Source organism: Anser anser, assembly GCF_964211835.1.
Source record: "Anser anser genome assembly, contig: HAP1_SCAFFOLD_279, whole genome shotgun sequence".
Lineage (NCBI taxonomy): Eukaryota > Metazoa > Chordata > Aves > Anseriformes > Anatidae > Anser > Anser anser.
The window spans coordinates 65,139-86,935 of NW_028153994.1; the positions used below are offsets into that span (position 1 = coordinate 65,139).

At 56.3% G+C, this 21,797-nt stretch overlaps 2 protein-coding genes across 15 annotated transcripts; one reads left to right on the top strand and one right to left on the bottom strand.

Moving 5' to 3' along the window:
- Positions 1-306: 306 nt before the first annotated feature.
- AKAP8 (A-kinase anchoring protein 8) lies at positions 307-18,506 on the top strand. Of its 14 annotated transcripts, none has more exons than XR_014577386.1 (17): positions 307-429; positions 3,221-3,259; positions 3,739-3,771; positions 4,646-4,741; positions 5,341-5,632; positions 6,873-7,479; positions 7,854-7,995; positions 8,397-8,446; positions 9,086-9,119; positions 10,193-10,289; positions 10,969-11,110; positions 11,722-11,815; positions 12,899-13,029; positions 14,166-14,261; positions 15,756-15,950; positions 16,638-16,880; positions 17,555-18,506. XR_014577386.1 is itself a non-coding variant. In XM_083853294.1 (15 exons), the coding sequence occupies exons 1-15, from the start codon at positions 411-413 to the stop codon at positions 14,558-14,560; spliced, it is 1,905 nt and encodes a 634-aa protein (XP_083709420.1). In that variant the 5' UTR covers positions 307-410; the 3' UTR covers positions 14,561-15,616. The 14 variants fall into 14 exon arrangements, 10 of the variants coding, with proteins under 10 accessions (XP_083709420.1, XP_083709419.1, XP_083709421.1 ...); XR_014577387.1 differs by having other exon boundaries at positions 15,756-15,904; positions 17,555-17,692; XR_014577388.1 differs by lacking the exon at positions 16,638-16,880 and having other exon boundaries at positions 17,555-17,690.
- On the bottom strand, positions 18,334-21,767 carry LOC310890993 (olfactory receptor 10K1-like). Its single transcript, XM_083853305.1, is given in 2 exon segments — positions 18,334-19,963; positions 19,965-21,767. Coding segments are annotated over 2 exon segments (1,092 nt in total). The 5' UTR covers positions 20,871-21,767; the 3' UTR covers positions 18,334-19,777.
- Positions 21,768-21,797: the final 30 nt, after the last annotated feature.

A 21,797-nucleotide genomic window follows, 5' to 3' on the forward strand; every position in this document is an offset into this window, starting at 1 on the left:
GGGTCAGGCCCGCAGAGCGGGACCAGGCCCCGTCTCCATGGCGACCGCTCTCCTCCCGCCCCCACAATGCGCCCCGCGCCGCCGCCCAATCAAGAGCGGGTCCGGCCGTGATTGACAGCGGAGAGGCGTGACCACCGAAGGGTCCAGGGGGCGGGACCGCAGGAGGCTCCTCCACGAATCGGATCGCGGAGGCCGGGCGGGGGGCGGGCCGCGCGGCCCAATGGGAGCGGCGGGCGGGCCGCGCCTCGGGGCGAGCTCAGCCAATAGCGGCCGAGCCGAAGGGCGGCCAATAGCAGCGCTTCGTGGGCGGGCCGAAGGGGCCGGCGGGGCCCAATGGGCGGCGGGAGCTGCGCGGCTGCGCACTGAGCGCTCGGGCGGCGGAGCGGCGCCGCGGGCCGGGGGCGGTCGCCATGGAGCAGGGCTACGGCGGTAGGTGCGGGCCGGCCCCGGGCCCGGGGCGCCTCCCCGGCCCTCCCGCCGCCTCCCCGGCGGGGCTCGGGCGTTTGGCGGCGGCGGCAGCGGCCGCTTCGGGGCAAGGAGGCGTTGGGCCCGCCTCCCGTGAGGGGGCGCCGCAGCCTATTGGCCGAGCGGCGCGTCGCTCAGCGGAGGGAGCCCGCTGATTGGCGGGCGGGGCTGTGAGGCGCCGGGAGGTGTTGGGGGGGGGAGGGGGCGGCCTGAGGGGGGGGTAGGAACATGGCGGCGGGGGGGGGGGTCCGGTACTGCCCCCCCTCACCTTTCACGGTTCCCCCCCCCGCCCCTTTCTGGTCGGCGGAAATGGAGCCGGGCCATTTCTGAAGACGCCACAAAATGGCGGCCGCACGGCCCCGCCCCCTGCCCCGTGCGCCCGGTGTCGTGTGTCCCCCCCCCCCCCCCCCAATTTAAACCAGCTCCCTTTTGCCCCCCTCCCTCAGCCCTCCCTTTCTTGCTCCCTCCCTCACCTCCCCCCCTTTTACACCTTCCTTTTACCCCCACCCCACCAGGGGCATCCAGCCAGCCCCGTTTTTTTGGGGGGCCTCTCGGTGCGGCCGTGCTCGGTGCCCCCCCAGTCACCGACCTGGCTGGGGGGACACGTGCCCGAACAACCTCCGCTGCTGGTGTGGGGGTGTTGCGCCCTGGTATTTGGGGTGGCATCGGGCTGGGGCACGCCACGGCGCTTTGCACCCCGCAGCAGCCCGTGTGGAATGGGGGGGGAGGCAGTGGGCGAGCCCCGAAACGTGGAGATTGGTGAGACCCAAAGCGTGGGGCAGAAGGTGGCAGGTGACATGGAGATCCTCAGAAAGCAGCAGGTGAGCCCCGAAACGCGGAGATCAGCGGCGTGAAGTGGGGTGCAAGGGGGCCCCGAAACGTGGAGATGGTCAGGAGGCAGCAGGTGAGCCCCGAAACACCAAGGGTGCCGGCAGGACGCTGCCACTTCGAGGAGTTTTCAGTCGCTGCCTGAAGCCCTGCTTGTAAAAAGAAGCCGCCTTCCTTCGCGTGCCTAGCGGCGGCGTGCTGGGTGCCGTTTCCCTGCCTCCACCAGTTTTTGGTGTCTCTTCAAGCTTCAAAACGACGCCGACAGAGATGGGAAGAGAAAGGAAGTTGTGCCAGTGGAAGTTTAGCGCCTGATTGCTTCCTCGGTTGTTCCGGGTCCCTTTTAAGGTCGTGCAGACCCCGTGTACGGTCGATTTTTGCAGTTCTGGGACCCGTGTAGCCCCGTATCCTGGTCCTCTTCTGGCAAATTCACGCTCTGCTTACTCTGCTCACCTTCAAAAACATGCAAGTCCCCCGGGAGCGATTTTTGACGGGTCCACAGCGGCGTTTTAGAAAGAACTCAGCAGTGGTGCCCGTTCTGCATGTGTTTTTACTCACCACCCTTCAGCAAACCACGCTTTCAGGATGCAGTCCGTCTCTTTTTTAAGGGAGGTGCTGTGAACGGGGCAGCTGGATCGTCCTCCACAAGTGTTGCTTTCTCTCCTTCGACAACTTGATCTGAATAAACGGCTCCAAAGTTACTGCGGAGAAGGAATCTTGCTTTTTTTTTTTTTTTTTTGGTTTCTTGAAACTAGTGAGCTGTCTAGGAGCTGGAATCTTCCCTCAAACAGCAATACGTATGTGCGGCAGGGGAGGGATGCAGATGCTGGTATCGAGTCGCTGATACCCAAACATTTTACGTAGGGCTCTTTCTTTGAGAAACGTTGGTTTTGGAATTAGATGGCGACTGCTTAATTACCGTGTTCTTAATTGCTGTCAAAGTGTTGAGGTCTCTGCTTAACCCAGATTTCTTTATTCCTTGAAAGAGCACCGCCCCCGTGGCGATACCTGTGTGAACAGCCGCCAAAGGACACAGATGTCACCCAAAACTGAGCGGCTTTTTTCTTTATAACCCAGAGGCGCAGCCCACGAGGAGCCCGCGCTTCAGCAGAGAAAGAAGTGAAACTGTTTTTGGTGCGTTTCAGGCCGAGCAGCCTCCGTTTCCTTTGCGCCGCAGGCACGGCAGAGCCGAGGCTTCACCGAAGACCTTGCAGCCTCCCCGGACTGGCTTTGTTTCTCCTGCTTTTGTCTGCGTGTGCTCGGCGGGCCGTTCATGTAGGAGGATGGGGGAAAAAATCGTGACCTGGCTGCCCCGAAGTTGAACAGGGCACAGCTCGGCCTCCAAAAGCACAGAAGGAAACCCGTCAGCGCCAAGGTTCCCCTTAGAAAACGTGGTCGTTCGCCTCTGCTCCCTGTTTGCTCACCACCTGGTGATTTCCGTGGTGGTTTAAACATTTCTGCCACGATTGCTGTGCTTTACGCTCCCCTTCTCCCGAGCTTTGAGGAATTCACTGCTCCAACAGCCCAAAAAAGCCTTTAAAAGGGGGCACGCGTTCTGTAGGCCCGTGGTGAGCAGGGTCGGGTCTTGGGCAGGTTTGTCTCGTGAAGCTCTCACGTAGCCTCACGCCGTGGCTGCACCAAGCGCCTTTCAGAGCTGCTTTCTCTTTCAAAACTCCACCTGTTTGTGATTTGGTTTGTTTTTTATCATTTTCCTTAATTCTCAGTGTGTCATCGACCCGAGGGTCAACGAGATGTTTTCAGAGTTAATTGCAAATAAAGTATCAGTCAGGCTTTGGGCACGTTTCCCCCAGTGCAGGTGTAATTAAAAACATCCTTGATTTTGGGGCAATTAAGGGAAGAAAGTGGAACTGTGGCTGGAGGAAGCACCTGAACCTTCTGATAGCTCTGTTATTTTATTTTTTTTTTGCAGGTTATGGCACCTGGAGTACGGGGGCCAGCAACACCCAAGGTAAACTTCTGGTGTGTTCTGCTGAGCGTGTGTCGAAACCGAAACTCCCGAGGCCAAATCGCGGCCGGGTTTCAGAGCGGTGACGGCTTGGGGTGAGAGGAGTGGGGGGCAGCCCCGCCGCCGCCGTTCCCCCGGGCTTGGAGCTCGGGGAGAAAAAGGAATTGCAGGCGATCACGTGCCCCAAACAGTGCCTCGGCACCAAAATGCTGCCGTGCGAACTCTGCGCAGGCACCTCAGGTGTTTTACTTGAGTTTTGGCTTGGTTTTTTGGGTCATTTGAGTGTTTTCAAGTACAAATATTTAAGAAAAGATGTCCGTTTCCCATTTCATTCTCATAAGTAGCTGCTGGAAGTCCCAGCTTCTTCCTCGCCCATTCTGAAAAGTAATTTTTACCAGCGTTGCGTTTGCTGCATCCCTCCCCTTCTAGCTGCTGCAGGGCGTTGCTTCCGGAGCTGACCCCGTCTCTTTTCTCTCGCTCAGGTACATACGCGACAAACGCCACAAGCTGGCAAGGTACGTGCTCAGCGCCTTGGTGCCCTGCTCGGTCTCGGGTCGGCCACACCGCGCGGAGCTGCTTTCCCCGCTCCGGAAGAGCGCAGGAGTTTTCCTCTGGTGCAGGAAAAACGGGCTCGGGGCCATTTGGTGTCCGTGAGGAGCCCTCGTTGATTTCTTCGCCGCGATCGCATGCGGCTTTTTCTTTTGCGGGGCAGAATCTCCGTCCTGATGACGGAGAGCCGTCTCTTTCTTAAAGCAGGCAAATCGCCTCGTGGACGAGAAGTTAATTTATTTCATGCCTCCGTTTCTCTTTTGATCTCAAACAGCCAGATGTGTTACCTCTGATCTCAGTAACGCCACTTTTTATTTTTTTCCCCCCCTCAAAATCCGAGGCTTGCCCTTGAAGTTCTGGCATCTTGATGGTGTCTACACACAGGCTAGCGCCTCCTGAATTAAACATGATTTGCCTTTTGCTAGTAAGTGTTTCCTCTCAGAGCGGTGTTTACTTAATTGGCCCAGATTCGGATTGTCTGGCTGTTCTGAGCTGTTAATGCCTTCCCCAGGGAAAGCAAAAGCCCAAGGTGCTTTTATGAAATACCGTTTATTTGCTCCTCACGGGGTAAAATCAAATACTGCGCGGCAGGGCTGTCAACTCCAGCCTCCCAGCCCAAATCATTGCTGAAAAATTGAGTTTTTCTTCCTTTGTTTCTCTTTCTGGGAAGCCCGGGAGCCCCAGCCAAGGCCCGAGGGCGGTCCCTGCTCTGGTGGGCTCACGATCCCCCCGCAACCAAAAGCCAGGCAGCTGGGGGGGGGTGGGGGGGTGGGGGAAACGCAAGGAAAGAGCCAGGCAGCAGCGCACCGTCGACCTTAACCGTTGTCAATTTTATTGTAGGCATGGCGGCCAAGGAGAATTATGAGGGATCTTCCTGGCAGACTTGGCAGTCGCATTACGAGAGCCCTAGGACTGACATAGCCAAGGGCACGCCAGGTCAGAAGCGGCGACTGCAGGGCTGTTGGAGGAAGCTTTGCTCTTAGCTCAGGGCTCAGGAGGTGGCGAGTGGGGGGCAACCGGTGCCGTCGGGACCCCCCAGCACGTCCCGTGGGGTGACCTCTGGCTTTAGGGCCTCGCTTTTTCCTGTGGTGGCTGGCTTTGTGCTCTTCGAGTGCTCCTCACTGCTTTGATTCCTTTCTTTTTTTTTCCCTGCTGGATTTATTCCGTCCCTTTGGTTCTTTGTTTGCCGAGTGTGCAGTGCTCTGGTCGTCTTTTGGGTTTTGGGACTGCGGCGTAGCTGCCTCAGGCTGACAAAGTCCCACAGTATCCACTGAGCTTGTTCCTAAATCACAAACGGAACCGGCAGCGCTCCGTTTCCGTGGTTAGAAGCGCCCAAAGGAGATCCGTAAGCTTTTAGCATTGGGAAACAAGAAACCTCTGACATTCTCGCTTTAAGAAGCCAGATTTCCTTTAACGGAGCAAAGCTCAGCCGCAGCCTTGCCCGGTAGGGTCCGTTAGCGTCTCAGCTCTTCTCCCAGACTCCCTTGTCCCAATGACCCTGCATTAACGCTGATTTTTTTTCCCCTTTCTGCCAGGCTACGAAGGCTATGACTACTACAACACCCAAACCACCGCCGCCAACACGGCGGCCACGTACAACTACGCCGCGGCCGCTGCCGCCACCTCCAGCACCTGGGAAACTCCCAAAACCTCGGAGATGAGCATGAACGCCGACGTCGGCTCCGCCATGCCCGTTGCCTCATACGGCAGCGAGACCGTGGCGAACGAGAACTCGGATTCCATCATAGCCAAAATAAACCAGCGCTTGGATATGCTGTCGAAGGAGGGCAGCGGCGGCACGGGGGAAGGAATGGAAGACCAGGAGAGGTGACTGCCCAGCTTCTTCCCTTTTTTTTTTTTTTAAACGGTAAAAAAGTGTGGCCTCGAATCACTGCGACGTCAGATTAAGCTGTTCTGGTTGCACAGCATGATCCGCTGTCCGTTCCAGGGTGAACGAACGAGATTAATCGCTTATTTTTTAACCTGTCCTGATACGTGTGTGCACGTGCACACCCCTTTATATACAAAAACATTTTTAATACATGAAATATTAAGCATGTCAAACCTGATGTATATATCAGGCACTAAAAGCGACCTCCGTGGTGGATTCGGTTAACAGATTTTGTAGAAGGCTTTTTCACTTCAAGAAGCTTCAAAGCTAGAAACACCTTTTCACCTACATCCGTCTTCCCTCCCGGCTGCCCAGCGTGCTTTTCTTTCCCCTGGGCTAAACCATGCCAGCCTGGAGAGTCGTTTCATTTTGGTGCTCGTCTTGCCACTCGAATGATAACGCAGAGCCTGGCAAGAGTTGCTGAATCGGCGAAGCTTCGCCTCTTTTTTTGCCGTTTGATGTTACTTTGGACGGCTGAGGGGCTTACCTGAATTAATTCCACACGTGGAGGAACAGCTCTGAGTTTTGCCTTAAGGGGCTGCTTGCTTTCCTTTTGGGTTCTCCATGGTATTAAAAGTACACCTGCGTGTTGGACAAAACCCTGCAGTTTGCTTTTTTTTTTTTTTTTTTTAGCAAAGTTAGGTTTTTGTTACTTTTTCCCTTTCAAGCCAGTGTCTGTGCTTTCGTCCCTGCCGGTGGTGGCTGATTGTTTTGATGTTCCCCTTTTCCTCCAGCTGAGATCCTTTAGCAGGCAGGATGTTCTCTTCTGGGTCCGAATCGCTGACCCTGCCGATGGGAAGCAGCCTTTCTTGCTTTTGCCTCGTGTAGGCTGCAGCAGGGAAGCTTTTGGGATCTGCTTTTCAGCTGGCAAAGCAAAGCTCGGGGTGATTTGGTGTTCTGCTATAAAGCTGGTGAGGTTGTAACCCCTCCAAAGGGTTTCTGTTCAGATCGTAGAATCATAGATCGAAGTTTCTGTTCGCATACTTGTGCCAAAAACGCAGCGTTTTGATACTGATTTTCCTGAGGCTAAAGAAAAGGTGGTGGGTACAGAAAGGGATCAGAATTTAAAAAGGGTTTTTTAGTCGAGAACATTTGGGTTTTGATACGAATAGATGCAAACTCTGTGCGATACACGGCTTTACTCCTGCTGCTGACTGCTCTCTCCTCACCGTGCAGCTCCTTCAGGTTCGAGTCTTTCGAATCGTACGACTCGAGGTCCTCGATGAACGACCGCGACATGTACCGGTCCGGCTACGACTACGGCGAGGTCGGCGCCGATCGCGGCGATTCCTTCGGGAGCCAGTTCGACGGCCGCAGGGATCAGTCTCGCAACCGGGCCAACAACTACGGCCTCATCCGAGGACGGGGCCAGAACCGCGTGCAGAACCGGGGGCGCCTGAACACTTTCAACCGCTCCGACCACTTCATGCCCTCCTCGAGCTCGGAGCGCCTCTCCGCTCGCTGGAATGAGTTGAACTACATGGGTGGGCGTGGGATGGGGGGCGCCGGCCCCAACAGGCTCCCCTCTCTCTTCTCCCAAGCCCTGGTCCCTGACTATGGGGACTATGGGGACTATGGAGACTATGGAGATTACGGTGACTACGGGGATTATGGGGATTACGGTGACTACGGAGACTACGGGGACTATGGAGACTATGACTATGGCATGATGGGGATGTCGGGCATGGGAACGGGACGGTACGGTAACGTGCCGTACGGAATGGGGCGGCAGCGGAACAGAGACAGGATGGGCGCGGTGCCCTGGCACACGAACACGCTCACGGTAAGTTGTCGCCGTCGTGGGTTTTGCTGTGAGAGCCCGGGCAGCTCGCTCTCCTGCCCCGGGAGGGCGGCTTGGCCGTTGGTTGGTGGAGCGGAGCCTCCTGGAGGAGCTCAGGTCGCTTCCCCCGCTGAGTGATCTCAGGGGTCCCAAACAGGGCGGTGTCCCCGTCCTGAATCCCCTCAGGAGGGCGGTGGGACCCTTAATGGATTTGTTCAACCTGGCTTTAAGTCCACCGGCAAATCCTTTTGTAGCTGGATTAAAGTCTCGTGGGGTCATCTGGGCTTGGCTCTTGTAGGGCCTGCAGCAGACGGGTGGAATACTTGAACTTCTGGGGCGTGGGGCTGGCTGATCTGGTTGTTTCCTTCCACCTGTAGCCCAAGAGGAGAGGTTTCCGAAACCGTTCAGGAGGGCGGTCGGACAGCGAAGGAGGACGCAAGCGGAAGCAGTCCCAAAGTGGAGACGAGCCGGACAGCAAACAGGCAAAGACTGACAGCGAGGGCGACGACACCGAGAACGGTACGAGCCGAGCGCTGCTCGTTTTCCCCCCCGTGTTCTTAAGCGTTTTATCTTTTCAGCTGAAAGGTGAATTATCTTTTCAGCTGAACGATTATTTCAAAGCTGCCGTGTTCTTCAGTTGCTGGCATGGGCGTCGTCATAACGTGCTTGCAAATTGTACCTTGTGCGCAGGCTTCGTGGCCTAGGCCAAAATTTAATGCCCCAGGTGGGCTTTGGGGGTGTAAGGACAGCGTTTGCAGCACAGACTGGGAGGCAAGGAGAAACCAGTGAGCCGTTGGCTGTCCTTGCTGGGGTTTTGAGCCATTATTGCAGTACTTGGTGACTTCCGAAGTAGCCTCTTGGAGCGTGTAATGGGGGAGAAAACTTCCCGACACTGGCTAAATGATTTTTCTTGCATGCAGCAGATGAGGGCGAAGGAGAGGAAAAATCAGGAGATGAAGCTGACAAAGGTGTAAGTAACTTTTTATTATTTTTTCCTTTAGTCTTTGTGGCAGCCATGGGAACATTTACCCACGTCAGCCGTTTGCCTTTTTGACTGTGCTGAAGGCAGAGTTGTTAAAATCACCTAGAAGCAGCGTTCTGAGCCCGTACGTTCCAAAAGTACTCGTTCCTCCTCATTTCCCGTGCCCTTCAGCAAGGATTACTGGCAGATTGATCTGTGTTGAGGTGCCTGTGCCAAGGCGCTGAGAGCCCTGGAGCGGGACAGGGTCCCGCGCCTGTCCTAATGCTTCTGGCTCTACCTGTGAGGCTCGTTAGGCAGAAGTCCCAATTAGTGGTGGTTTCCTTTACTCCTTTGCCAGGTTTTTGGGGGGAGGGGGGGGTCCCTGCAAGGCGCTCCTCAGACAGTGACTCAGGCGTGGAATATTTAAACGTTGATGGCCAGGAGTGATAGTCCGCAGTGACGTGGAACCACCTGTGCCAACTGACGGCCTTGCGGTGGTGGTAGTGAACGTAGACGCTCCGTCCCTGCGTCAGCAGGGGGGTGAAATCACCTCGTCCTTCCCCAGCGCTGCCGGTGGCTGGGTGGACAACGACACCTCCAGATGGCAGCACGTGACAGCGGCGTCCTTTTCTGTTTCTGTTTTTCCAGGAGAACGGGAGCTGTGGTGACTTTGCAGAGGAAGGTAGGGTGGCTCCCCCAGCGTGCGAGCCGGACACGCTCCACCTTGCTGCCTGCCTCGCCTTCAGGCACTGCCCAGAGTTTGATTTTTTCATTTTTTTTTCCCTCCATCAAAAGCTGATGCAGCTCCCGCCGGGATATACAGGGATATATGGCGGGATATCAGGGTGGTAATTTTAAAACCCACGTGCTCTAAAGGAGCTGAAACAGCTTCTGCTGGCGTTGGATTCACCTTTTTGGTGAAGACACGTCAGCCCCAAACGTGCTGTGCTTTCTGCGTTATGGTGACTTGCAGAAGCCTCGTTAATGAGTGATGTCGGCGCTTCTGGGTTATGCTTGGGATTGAAACAAGCGCGGCTGGGTGTTAAAGTTCTTGTTCAAGCCTCCCACTGCTGACTGGGTCTTGACTGGGACTGGTCTCTGTGCTCCTTTCACCTGAAGGCGTTGTCCCGTGGGGCTGATAGACCTCTGACCCAGTATTTGTAGCTTTCTCCCCTAAAATATTGCCAAGATTAGGTCAGCTGAAACTCTGGGTCTCAGCTGTTTTCCTGACAAGTCTCGAGATTGTTGGGAAGGCGACGTAATAAGTCTGTTTGAAACCGTTCTAAGGAAGCAGAGCTGCAATGTTAGCACTACTAACGTCCGTGCTTCTGCTGCTTAACCTGTTTAAGTAGCTTTTCAGCCTTGTGAAAAATAGGTGGTTGGGGGGAAAAAATGAGAATACAGGAAGAAAAAATCATTCTCCCCCAGAAAGTGAGACGGGGGGTGTCTTGGCAGCATGCCTCTGCGGCACTGTGGAAGTAAATGACTTTGTGACTGCCCTTTCCAGTAAGGGCATGTCCTGTCGCTGCCTCCCAAGACTTGAGTTGCTCTGGGAATTTGAATCTGGGAATTTGAGGGAGCTGGAGGAGGGGAGGGTTTGGGTTTTATGGCAGCTGCTGGAGACCAGAAGTTCCTTCTGAAGCTGAGAGTAAAGAGGAAGCGAAGGAACTTGGTCCCAAAATACCTCATCCAGTGAACCGTGAGCTCGCACACAGCAACTCTGAGATTTTTGTTCTTATTTTTCCTTCCCCTTAGCATCTGGAGACGGCTGCGAAGATGATGACGAAGAGGTGAAAAAGAAGAGGGAGAAGCAGCGGCGAAGAGATAGGATGCGCGACCGTGCCATGGACAGGTAGGAAGAGGGATAGCCTGGTCTGTTCCCAGCATTTCTGTGAACGATTGCATGTTGTAATATTTACCTGGGACCTTCTCTGCAAGAAGCCTGTCTGGGGAATCATGTTTTGGGGCTCTGCGTTCTGATTCCAGCAGTTTTGGGTTTTTTTCTTCCCCCTTTCTGTCCCTTAGGACTGCTCTAAGATGGGAATACCATGCTGTTTAATACATAGCTCAGTGTAGAGTTACAAATTCAGTGTAGAGTTACAAATTCAGAAGGGAATATTAAGTGGCTATATAAGCAGCCTTGCTATGACAGTAACACCATAAATCACCGAAAGACAGCTTAAGGTGGCACCTGTGGTTCTGTATCTCAGGGCTGTCCCAAACCAGGGAGAGTATTTTTATATCTGTTCAGTCTCCTGCGGTTTGAGTTTGTCCACCTGCTTTTAAACTTGTGTGGGGTTTTGCATCCTCTCCTGTGGTGTAATGACCTATTTTGGGGAGAAGTGGATGCTGTTCATTCAGTGGGGGTTACACAGCGATCACAAAGAACTGCCACAGCGTAAAACTGTGGCGTGGCGTTCTGAGGGGAAAAAAAAAGAGAGAGAAAAGTACAGTTGGGGCAGTAGCAGCTGTGATTTTCTTGATGTTCTCACTAAAAATTCAGCTCACTTGGGTGCAATCGCTCTGTTCAGGATCCAGTTTGCCTGTTCCGTGTGCAAGTTCCGCAGTTTTGAGGAAGAGGAGATCCAAAAACACCTACAGAGCAAGTTCCACAAAGAGACCTTGCGGTACATCGGCACCAAACTCCCAGACAAAACGGTCGAGTTCCTGCAGGTACATGCACAGCCCCGTGCTGGCGCGTCTCTTCTGTGTCTTCTCTGCATCACTGCTGGGTTATTTGGGATTTCCAGGCTTGTCTGGGAGTGGAAGGGGTTATGAAATCGTGAACAGTCAGCCCTCTGCCCGGCTGGCTCGCATCACCACTCGTTAACGCATCACTCGATGACTTCATTTAGTGTGATGCGATTTCTCCTGGGTTGGCGTGCTGGGAAGGGAGGTTGGCTCTGCGAATTTAAACAGAAAGGCCAGAAATAAATGCTCCAGACATTCTTTGCCCCCTGCACAGCTAGAGCTGAGGAAGGAATGGGGTGTTTCATTGTCTGGTTTTTTTTTTTTGCTTCTTGGGGTCTGTTGAGGGGCGTTGCCGTCTGCCCTGGGGGACTGTAAGGTTGGAACCTGATGGGGGGGGCACCGAGCTGGGCTCTGGGGTGGATCTTTCATTGCTGGAAGGGACGGGGAGGGGAAAACGCCTGCCTCGTCCTCTTAATTCACCAGCTATGACAAGGCCAGGAGGAAGACCACAGGGACCTCGTTTCCCTTTTGAGGGCCTTGGTGTCTCGGTGCGTTGTGGAGGACAGCGAGCTCCTTCCCCTTCCTCTCTCTAGGAATACATCGTCAATAGGAATAAGAAAATTGAGAAGCGTCGCCAGGAGCTGACTGAGAAAGAGGGCACAAAGCAGAAGCCGGATCCTTTTAAGGGTAAGAGTCTGTCCCGTGGGGGGGAAGAGGGGGGGAATCCCAAAAACACGGGGCTCTCCGGTAGCACGCAGTGGTGTGGCCGCAGCTGGTGGCAGAGCGGCGGCTGCCAAGAGGTGAAACCACCACCAAACCTCCCGTTCACCCCAGCCTACCAAACTAATCAGAACCTTGTGGGCTCCCTGCTGACTTTGAGGACTGCTGCGGCTTAACAGGGTTTCAGTCTGATGAATGTTGCTTCCGGAGGGGCTCTGTCCTTTGTGCTGCCGTGGGTCGGGGTCTGGATGCCTCGGTGCCCGCTTTGTGGGATGTCACTTTGGTGGGGATCTGTCCTGCAGTTTCACAGGCGACAAGATTCACAAAGCTTGTGTACCGGTAGATCCTAAAAGTAGATAAATGGGGGAAAAACTCCAAAGGTTTGCTACCTTTGTGGCTGTTAATTGCCTGTTAACACAGGCTGGGGCCTGTGTTTGCCTCTCACATTAAGAGGAAGCAGTGAAGTTGATCCGTTGTGGGCTTTGGCAAAAAGCGTGATGAGAGAAAATCCACGTAGCCTGACCAGCACGGCCGTCCTCGGCGCACAGAGCTGGTATTTGTGCTGAGCCCAGGAGTGGGGAATGCGGCTTATATAAGCCACGGGTAGGCTACAAAATGGGAGTTCAGGCAGAAAACCTGGGCAGAGGTAGAGAGGAGTGAAGCCAACGCTGGGGGAGGCTCGAGCTGGCCGTTCTGCCGTTAAATGGGCCTGGAGAGGCCGGCTGGCTTCCCGCAGGACTGGAGAAACCGGGGTTTGGTGCCCAGCGTTGCTCAGGTAAGTGAACTGCTTCGTACCTTGGGCTGTTAGCACAATCTCTCCTCCTCCACGTGGGTACTGCATCGGTACCGTCCGTTTTAGAGCAGAATAACCCCTGTCCCTGCCTCGTGGATGTGATTTTTGTCCCCAAAGGGAAGGCAGAAATGGGAAGGCGTACAGGTGCTGAATTAATATATCGGCCCTGGCGTGGGGAGAGCAGGTGGAAAGGTTCTGGTGTTCCCAGAACGTCTCGTTCCTTACGCATCGGGGCTGACATCTCCTCGTGGCTGCAGGTATCGGCCAGGAACACTTCTTCAAGAAGATCGAGGCGGCTCACTGCATGGCCTGTGACATGTTAATTCCTGCGCAGAACCACCTCCTCCAGAGGCACCTGCGATCCGCAGATCACAACCGAAACCGCAGGGTAAGCAACCAGACCTGGCTTCTGGTCGCGGTCGGTCTCTGCAGGTTTTTGTGCAGCCCTGCCTTTATTTCTGAGAGCTGGCCTCTCCTCCTGCGCTGGGGGGGGGGGTTATCGGAGCACGTCAGTGATTTTGTGCAGCCAGCGGGAAGTGAGGCTGCCATGGGAGAACGTGTTCTGAGCCAAAACTGGCGCCTGGCGTTCAGACAATCCAGACAGGCCCCGAACCGCAGCTTTGTGGAGACAGCCGGTAGCCTTTTCTTTTTGCCTCCTTGGTGTTGGACTAATTGAAGTCCGGGCATGTTGTATAAATGCTCAGGCTAAATGTTCCTTCTCTCTAATTTTGCTAAAATTCTGGCTTAAAGTCCCCTTTGGGGGCACGTGAGGAATTTGGGTAGGAGACAATCGGTGTCCGAACTGGCCCAGGCTGCGGAGGGGATTTAGAAATGGGGTGAGTTAGGCTGAAGAGAGGCAGTGGAAGTGCAGTGCTTGTGAAAAGCAGGAAGCAGCTTTTATTTTTCACTACGTGGGATAAGTACAGATCCTGCCTGTCCCATGTGTAGCTGCGTCATGTCTTGGGAGAAGGTGTTAGAAGCTTAGCAAAACAAACCGCCCTCTCTGGAAGATGTTCTGGGGCTCGTGGCCTGCCAGGGCATGGGAACGCTGTGCTGAACAGCAGCTCCCAGGAGGTTTGGCGCAGGAATTCCTCTCTACGGGGAGGTTGTGGAGCTGCCTTCGCTGCTGGAAACCCCTGGGGGTTGCTGCTGTCTCTCGATGCGAGTGCAGATGCAGACAGTGAGCTTCGGTCGGATCCACACGTCCCTCAGGGTAGTCTTTGTCTCCTCGGCGTTAAACATTTGACGTGTGCGTGGACTCGTCGCGCTTGGGATGAGTGATATTTGGGGCGATGTTCCAGCTGGCGCGCGTTCCTCTCCAGGGCTCGTGGCAGCAGAAGAGGTGCAGGTGCTCGCCTCTACCTGCTCCTTGTGGCGCTCTCTGAGAAGCTGGATTTTGAGGTCAGGCTTTGCAAGCCCTGCCGAGGAGGAAAGAATTCAGTATCTCGAGCCAAAATCCTCTTTTGAACTCTTCCTTCCCGCTTAGGACTGGCCCAGTGACGCTAACGTTGGGTTCCTTTTCAGATGGCTGCGGAACAGTTCAAGAAGACCAGCTTGCACGTCGCCAAGAGCGTCCTGAATAACAAACACATCGTCAAGATGCTGGAGAAGTACCTCAAGGTGAGTGGGCGAGAGAGTCACCAGCCCGTGCGGAGGTCCCGGAGCAGTGGGGGACAGGCGCCGTGGTGGTCCCGAGCGTTGGAGCGGCGCGGAGCCGCGCATCGCTGTGTGTGCTGCATGTTGGTCACAGGACACCCTGCTGCACGCGATGGGGAGAAGCGTAGATCCCACTCCGCTGCCTTTTTGCCTCTAGTCTAAACCTTGGGTCTGGTTTCTTTTTTCTCGGTAGGCGGTTTACAACCTCTCATGTTTTTTTTAACTTGCAGACTGTACCTACTGTAATTCCCAGGCGCTTGTAGAGCAGTTATGAAACCGTCCAAACAGAAACATAAGGAGACAAAAATAGGGAAGAAAAAAAAAAGAGAAAAAGGAACTCCGGTGTGCTAAAGCCACCCCTCGAGCAGTGGCCTGGGGACCAAGCTCCCCCTGGTGCAGCGTGCGTGAGCTGGGCAGCACCGCTTGGGTCCAGGCCGGGCTGGAGTTGGAGGCGGTCGGCTCCTGTGCCACCCGCCGCCCCCACGCTGCACTGGGGCGAATTTTGCCCTGTGTAAAGAGCTGGGCTCTGCAGCGCTCCCGGCAGCTCAACCGAGTGACGGAGCCGAGTTCCCGTGAGCCGGAACAGCCTGGCTGTAGCCCCCCGGCCCCCCCTTCCCTTGAGGTGCAAGCTGGGAAGTGGCAGAGCGTTCCCCGGCCCTTCTTCAGAGCCGAGCTGGAGTGCGAGGAGAGGGCAGGGCCGGCGCCAGGTAGGGCTCGCTAGGTCCAGAGCAGCACTCGGAATTGCAGAAAGAAGCCGGAAGCCAGTGCAGCCTGCAGAGCAGAGCGCTGGGGGGAGCGCGTCCCGTGCGGAAGGGTCCGCCGAGCGCGCGGGCGGCCGCGGGCCGCCCCCAGAGCCCCCCAGCGCAGAGCGCGTTGGCAGCAACGCGGTCTGGAGGTGGCGGGGGTTACGGGCGAGGCCCGCATCCGAGAGGAAAGGTCGCAACCTCGTGGCCCCGCGAAGACGAAACGAAGCGCTTTCGCCTACTGCTGCTCCCTGGGAGCCCAGGAGCAGCCCAGGATCCGACAGCAGCCCTGTCCGCAAAGCTGGCCGACAGCGCGGGCGGCCTCCCCCCCCCCCCCACGTGGGGGAGCAGATGTTTCCCCTGTCCCACCGGCATCACTTTGGCCTTCCCCGGACCGAGCCTCTGCCAGCTGGCTCTCATCATGCCCAGTCTCTGCTAGACTCTAGCAAAACTGCGACTCCGCCCTCTGGGTCCAGTGAAAGAGACTTTGAGCTGAGAGTTGCCAGCGTGTGATGGCGCTGCAGCCAAGTGATGAGGCCGCCTCCCCTAACGGCCTCTCATACACGTTGAACAGGAGGGTGACACAAAAAAACCCTGCGGTACCCCACCCGAGAGAGCCCTCGGGGCAGACGAGCGTTTGCCCGGTGCTACCCTCTGGGATCTCTCAGAGGAAAGAACGGAACCACTCAAGTGCAACTCCGTCTACCCCTGCCAGGGTCCGCAGGCACGTCAACAACTCCTCATGATCAACGGTATCAAAGGCTGCCGGCAGATCTAAATGAATCAGCACGGGCGCCTGACCTTTGTCCATCGGCAGGAGGAGATCTTCGACCCATCCCAGCACGGTCTCCGTACCATTCCCAGGTGCAAAACCAGACTGAAAGGGGTGGAGGAAATCTGAGGATTCCAGGTAATGCCCGAGCTGCCTCGCCAAAACATTCTCGGCAACCTTCCCCGAGAAAGGAAGGCCGGAGACAGGGCGATAATTGACAAGACTGTCAGCATCAAGAGCTGGTTTCTTGAACGCGGGCCTAACGATTCCTCCTCTGAGGGATGCTGGGCGCCTCGCCCTTCCAAAGGGAGGCCGTGACAGTCTCCACCACTAGTGGACTTCATATCCCCCCGTAGCTTTTACCGGCGATAACGGACACGGGTCCAGATCGCAAGGTATAGCCTGAAGTTTTCCCCCCACGTCCTCCAGAACCTCGGTAGGTGAGACCGGCTGGCTGAACCTCAGCCAGGGAAGATTTACCGTTGCGTTTGTCCTCCACCTGCATGGATCTGCTCGTGTGGAGGCAGCCAATCTGGTCTGAACCTCTGATCGATCCGGTCCGTGAGGCAGAGAACCCGAGAGGCGCTGGGACTTAGCGAGCGGGGCCGGGCCTGGCTTTACCAGGCCGGCCTCTACTGGCATGCCTCCGCTTTTCGGGACGTCGCAGGCGCTGTGCTGGAGCCGGAGAGGTCGCTCTCCTGGCCTCCAGCACAGCCACGGCGGGGGGGGAGTTGAGAAAACTCTTCGTCCCGGTCGATCAGATTTCAGGCGAGGTTTCTGCCGCTGGCATGCTGCCCACCTCCCTTCACATTTCGTCTGTTGCAGGCCAGCCCTCCGCATACCTTGGTGACCGGTGAGGAAGGGAGAGGGAGTTTAGAAGCACGGTTTGTCCCGGATGGTGGCACAGTGTGGCGCCTACTCTCCGGCAGGGCCAGCGCTAGGGCACAGCACCCACTGACCGTACAGTGCTCACCCACACCTAGCCCCGAAACACAAGCAGAGAGCCAAACAAAACGGTCCCTGCCCCGATGGGAGCAGTGCTAGGATCTGATGTCGGCCTGAATAAAGGTAACGAGGTCAAAAAAATAAAAAATAAACCCAACCCCGAGGCGCTCGGGCTCCTCGTAGTGGGGGAGAGAGCGAGAGCCGTGCTCGGGGGACTGCCAGGGCTGCGTGCACGTGAGGTTAACATTAGCGCCGTGGCTCCGGGCAGCTGGACTCCTTGATCTCCAGCGAAGGGCAAGAGGAAGGCCACCAGTTGCTGATCTTCCCACTCCTTTCCCACCGTGTGGGAGTCCCGTGCCATCCCACCCAGCCGGGACCAGACAGAGGTTGAGGAATCGCTTTTTTTTTTTTTTTTTTTTTTTTAAATCGTCTCGTTGAGCCGAGTTCCTCCCAGCCGAGAGCGGAGCCGATGCCCCGGCTCGCTCTCCCGGGTGCTGCAGCACAAACGGTTCTTAGCATAGGACCCAGCCCCAGCGCCCGCACGCTCAGCAGCGTGCCGTGCAGGAGGGAAGACTTGCGCGTTGCTCCCGCTCCTCCAAGATGCGGGATCCGAGCACCCTCCCGGGGCGCTTCTCTTGCTGAAAGTTTAGCGGCTTTGGGGCTTGACGCGATGGATTTCCACGATTGAGAAGCTGCCGTTTTCCGATCGGTTGCGAACCTCTGCGTTTCACGGCTGAGGTTGCCTCCGCCTCACTGCAGCCCGGTGACTATTCTCTCTTCCCCTCTCTCTTCCCCAGGGCGAAGATCCCTTCACAGATGAAATCGCCGACCAGGACGTGGATGAAGCAGAAGCCTTGGAAGGCGGAGATGGCGGTGGGGAAGGAGCAAACGAAAACTCTGCTGCGGAGGCTGCCCGGGCCCAGGAGGGAGGAGCTGGGGACACGGGTGAAGCTACGGACGCGGCTCCGGCAGCGGAAGAGATGGAAGGGCCTTCCGAAGAGCTGTCAAAATCAGAGGAATTCCTGAAACACGCGGGGGAGCAGGATCAGCACCCCAAACAGCTGCTGATGCCCCCGTTTCTGCAAGACGACGACCAGCTCGAAGCGGAGGAAGCAGCGGAGGACACGAGTGAGGCTGCGGCGCCTTCGGACGCGGTGGCGCCTTCAGAAGCAGCGGCCGAGGCAGACTCGGAGGAGCCACCTTCGGTTCCAGAAACTTCCCAGGAGCCAGCAGCAGAAAATAAAACTGAGGGCTGGGCGGCTAAAGAGGAGGAGAAGGGAGAGGAAAGCGTGAGTGAGGCGGCTCCGGCTGCATGCAGCGAGCAGGAGGAAGAGGAGGAAGGGGGGGAGGAAGAGGCTCCGCCGGCGGCCACCGAGCCGGAGCAAGAGTAACTGTGAATGTTTGTGTGAAGGTGATTGTCCCACGCCCTTGTTATAATCCCTGGTTTTGGTTTTGTATTTTTTTTTCTTCCTCTTCCTGTCTTCTTACTGTGTGCGGCTGGAGGCGGCGTTCCGCTCTCATGCAAGGGGAGGGACCCAGCTGCTCTGCCCTGCGAGCAGGCGTGCGCTCCGCTGTCTTGGTCTGTAGATTTGCTTAGTTCTGCTCTCTCCCTGCTCTTTTTGGTTGAGGTCGAAGACTGCAGGAAGCTGTACATTCCCTGAGAGGCAGCACCACCTTTTTTTTTTTTTTTTTGGAATTTTAGAATTGAAAAAGCTGGGTTTGCAGAATAAAACTGTGATTAAATCCTGACAGCTGTCTTGTTTTTTTTTTTTAAGCACAGCAGTAAAGCTGGCTGAAGTCTGGTGTGAGGAAGACTCGGTCATTTAATGATCTCCCACGTCAGTAACATGTAAAATATCAGAGTGAGGGGCACGAGGAGTTCACAGAGGGGGGCTCCCCTGCCGCTGCAGCCTCTCACATCCCCGTGGGCTCCTTCCTCCCTGTTCTTTCCTTCTGTTTTGACCTCTTGGGGGCTCGCATCGCCACTCTTGGTCCCCGAGTTACCCAGTGCCCTTTCTAAAGGGCTGCAAAACGTCCCCGCGTGGTTTTGGGAGATTGCAGAGCCCTGGTCCCATTCTTTGTTGCATCCCCACCCCCTGCGTGGGCTCAGGGCAGCATTGCTCTGGATTCTAGACCCACGTACCCCACAATAAATAGCGCGTGCTTGAAATGAAAATACTCAGAAATAACCCGAGTTCTGCCATGTTAGAGCCCGACAGCTTGCAACGTGATGTGAAGGTTTGGAGAAAGCGTGGCTGTCTCGCTGCTGCTGTGACAAGCCCTAGAAATAAAAGTTTCAGGAGCCTTTTGGGTTTTCCTGGTCGTTGCCTTTGACTGTTTCGTTCTGTCCAGAAAGCAAAGGCTGCTTCCCGGGCCGGGGCAATCCCCCCTGCGGAGGGAGGGAACCCCGGGTCTGCGCATGACAAAAGCTGTGAAAGCAGCAGCATGGTTTTCAAAGGTTTTTAAAAACGACCATTTTCACAGAATGCTTCCACGGGGGCTTTTCCTCCTGGAATAGTTCCCCTTTCTTGTTTTGCTGATTTCCGCTCTCCCGTTGATTGAGAGAAGACGCCTTCGTTTTGGAGGAAAGAACAGGCTTTTGTCGTCAGCTTCACGCGGCCCAGGAGGTGAACACAGCGGCTGTGGGCCGGGTGCGTTAATTCAGCCCCCGGCAAAGGTGAGCCGATGAGATTCGAAGTAGCCAAGTCCTTGCAGGAGCTCGGTTCCTTGCAGGCTTTGATGGGCCCCGCAATATCACGCAGCCAGAGCTTGATACGCACCATGAACATGGTCCTGTGCTTGCGATCGCCTGAAAAAAAAATGGAGTTTCCCCTTGAAATTCTTTCGATGCCTATGATTCTTCTTCACTGAGTGTCTCAGGTTGTGCAGTTGGACGCTTTGCTGGCACTGAGGTAGAAATTTGGATTTCCTTCTTCAAAAAGAAATTGGTTTTCTATATTCAAAAAGAAATTGAAGTTGGTTTTCCCACTCTCACTGTGACTGGAATTTGTTCATCCTTCTTAGCAGCCGTGCTTCGCCGTCATGGCTTTGCTGAAGCTGCGCTGGGAGCCGAAGGGCTCGCGGAAAAGGAGCGATGCTTTTTGGAAGGGGAGGCTGCCGGCTGGAAATACCCGCTGGGGAAGCGGCTCACCTTGACCTCTTTCCTGGAAAACATTCTGGAGAAATTTGTGTTTTCCTGATCGCTTTCCGGAGAGCCGCTTTGACATCCTTGTTCCTCAGGGTGTAAATCATGGGATTGAGCAGGGGGGTGAGGATGGTGTAAGTGACCGAGATCAGCGCGTCCTGGCCCGACGAGGAGCTGGAGCCCGGCCTCAGGTAGATGAGGGAGGCGCAGGCGTAGTGCACGACCACCACGGCCAGGTGGGCGCTGCAGGTGGAGAAGGCTTTGTGCCTCCCCGTGGCCGAGGGGATGCGCAGGACGTCAGCGAGGATGAAGAGGTACGAAGCCAGGATCAGCATCAGCGGGACCATCAGCGCGAAGACGCCCAGCGCCACGATAACGGCCTCGCCGGCGTCGGTGTGCCTGAAGGCCACCCGGAGGACGGGGGAGATGTCGCAGAAGAAGTGGTCGAGCTGCCGGCTTGCCTGGAACGGCGAGCAGAACACCAGGGGGGTGACCAGCTGGGCCACCAGCAGCCCGCTGAGCGCCAACGCGGCCACCAGCTGCGCGCAGAGCCGCCGGGTCATGATGCTGCTGTAGGCCAGCGGGCGGCAGACGGCAACGCAGCGGTCGTAGCCCATGGCTGCCAGGAGGAAGGAGTGGGAGCAGCCCAGCAGAAGGAAGAAGTACATTTGGACGGCGCAGCCCAGGAAGGAGATGGCTTTTCTCTCCGCCACCAAGTCCACCAGCATCTTGGGGACGATCACGAGGGTGTAGCAGGTCTCGGAAAAGGACAGGACGCAGAGGAAGAAGTACATGGGTGTGTGAAGGCTCCGCTCCACCCTTATGACAGTCATTATAGCAGCGTTCATGCTCAGCGTGAGCAGGTAGAGAAGCAAAAACACCCCGAAGAGCAGCTTCTGCAGCTCCGCCAGGCTGGAGAACCCCAGGAAGATGAAGTCGGTGGCCATCGTTTGGTTTTCACTCCCCATGGAAGCTTTCCCTAAGCAGCAAGGCCAAACAGGGGCGCAGGAGCTTCGAGGGGCGGTGTCCACTGCCGTGCCAAGGAGAATTTGCCCCAGCGCCCCTCAGCAGACCCCTTCCTGGTGTCCGTGCCCCCACCACGGGCTCTGTTCCTGAAATCAGTAGGGCACACGCGTGGGCTAGGAGCTGGTGAGCGCTGCAGGCAGCCCCCAGCCTCGCTGCAGCTCCCGGCACCCCCCAAGTGGCTCAAGGACCCCCTTGGGCCCTCGGACCCAAGGAGCTGGAGCTGCTGGGGAAGCAGGGCAGACAAAGCAGGGCTTTGAGCAGCGCAGCCACCTCCGGCTGCAGTCAGTCCCGGACCCAGAACGGGGATTATTCCGGCAAGGGGAGAGTGGGGAAGGGTCTTGGCTCCCCTGCGGGACTGAGGGACACGGTGGCCTGGTGTGGCATGGCTGGGATGTCCCCTTCCACCCCCGACGGGCGTCAAGCAGGGGGGTTGGGTGGAACAAGGTTCAGACGTCAGGGTCCTGCCACGGGACCTCTCCCTCCCCTCCTGTCCCCACAATGAGGGCGCAGAAAAGAAATCCAGGCGGGCTGGAGGGGAAAAAGAGCCCTGAAACCACACCTGTGCTGGCCCGAGGGATGCTCAGGAGCAGAGAGGGCTTGGGGAGCTTCGGCATGCTCATGGCTGGGGGCTTCTACGTGAGCCCCAGCCCTCCCGTCCCTATGGGCAGGGGGACTGCAGCAATTAGCTCCAGAGGCGCACATTAACCCACCCAAGGGCGGCGATGTCAGCACTCCGTGCTAGTTGGTTGCAGTGGGCATAATTAAGAGCCAACCTCCCTTAGGCAGACCCAAAATACCGTTGGCAGCTCTTGGTAATGGCCACGTGCTGAAGCCCAGGTTGGAGGATTTTTTTTATTATTTTATTATTA

Bases quoted from the DNA above. Each gene is read 5' to 3' on its own strand.
- AKAP8 (XM_083853293.1), top strand. The intron at 4,742-5,340 runs GTCAGAAGCGGC...CCTTTCTGCCAG, and splicing joins CATAGCCAAGGGCACGCCAG to GCTACGAAGGCTATGACTAC. The intron at 14,262-17,554 runs GTGAGTGGGCGA...TCTCTTCCCCAG, and splicing joins TGCTGGAGAAGTACCTCAAG to GGCGAAGATCCCTTCACAGA.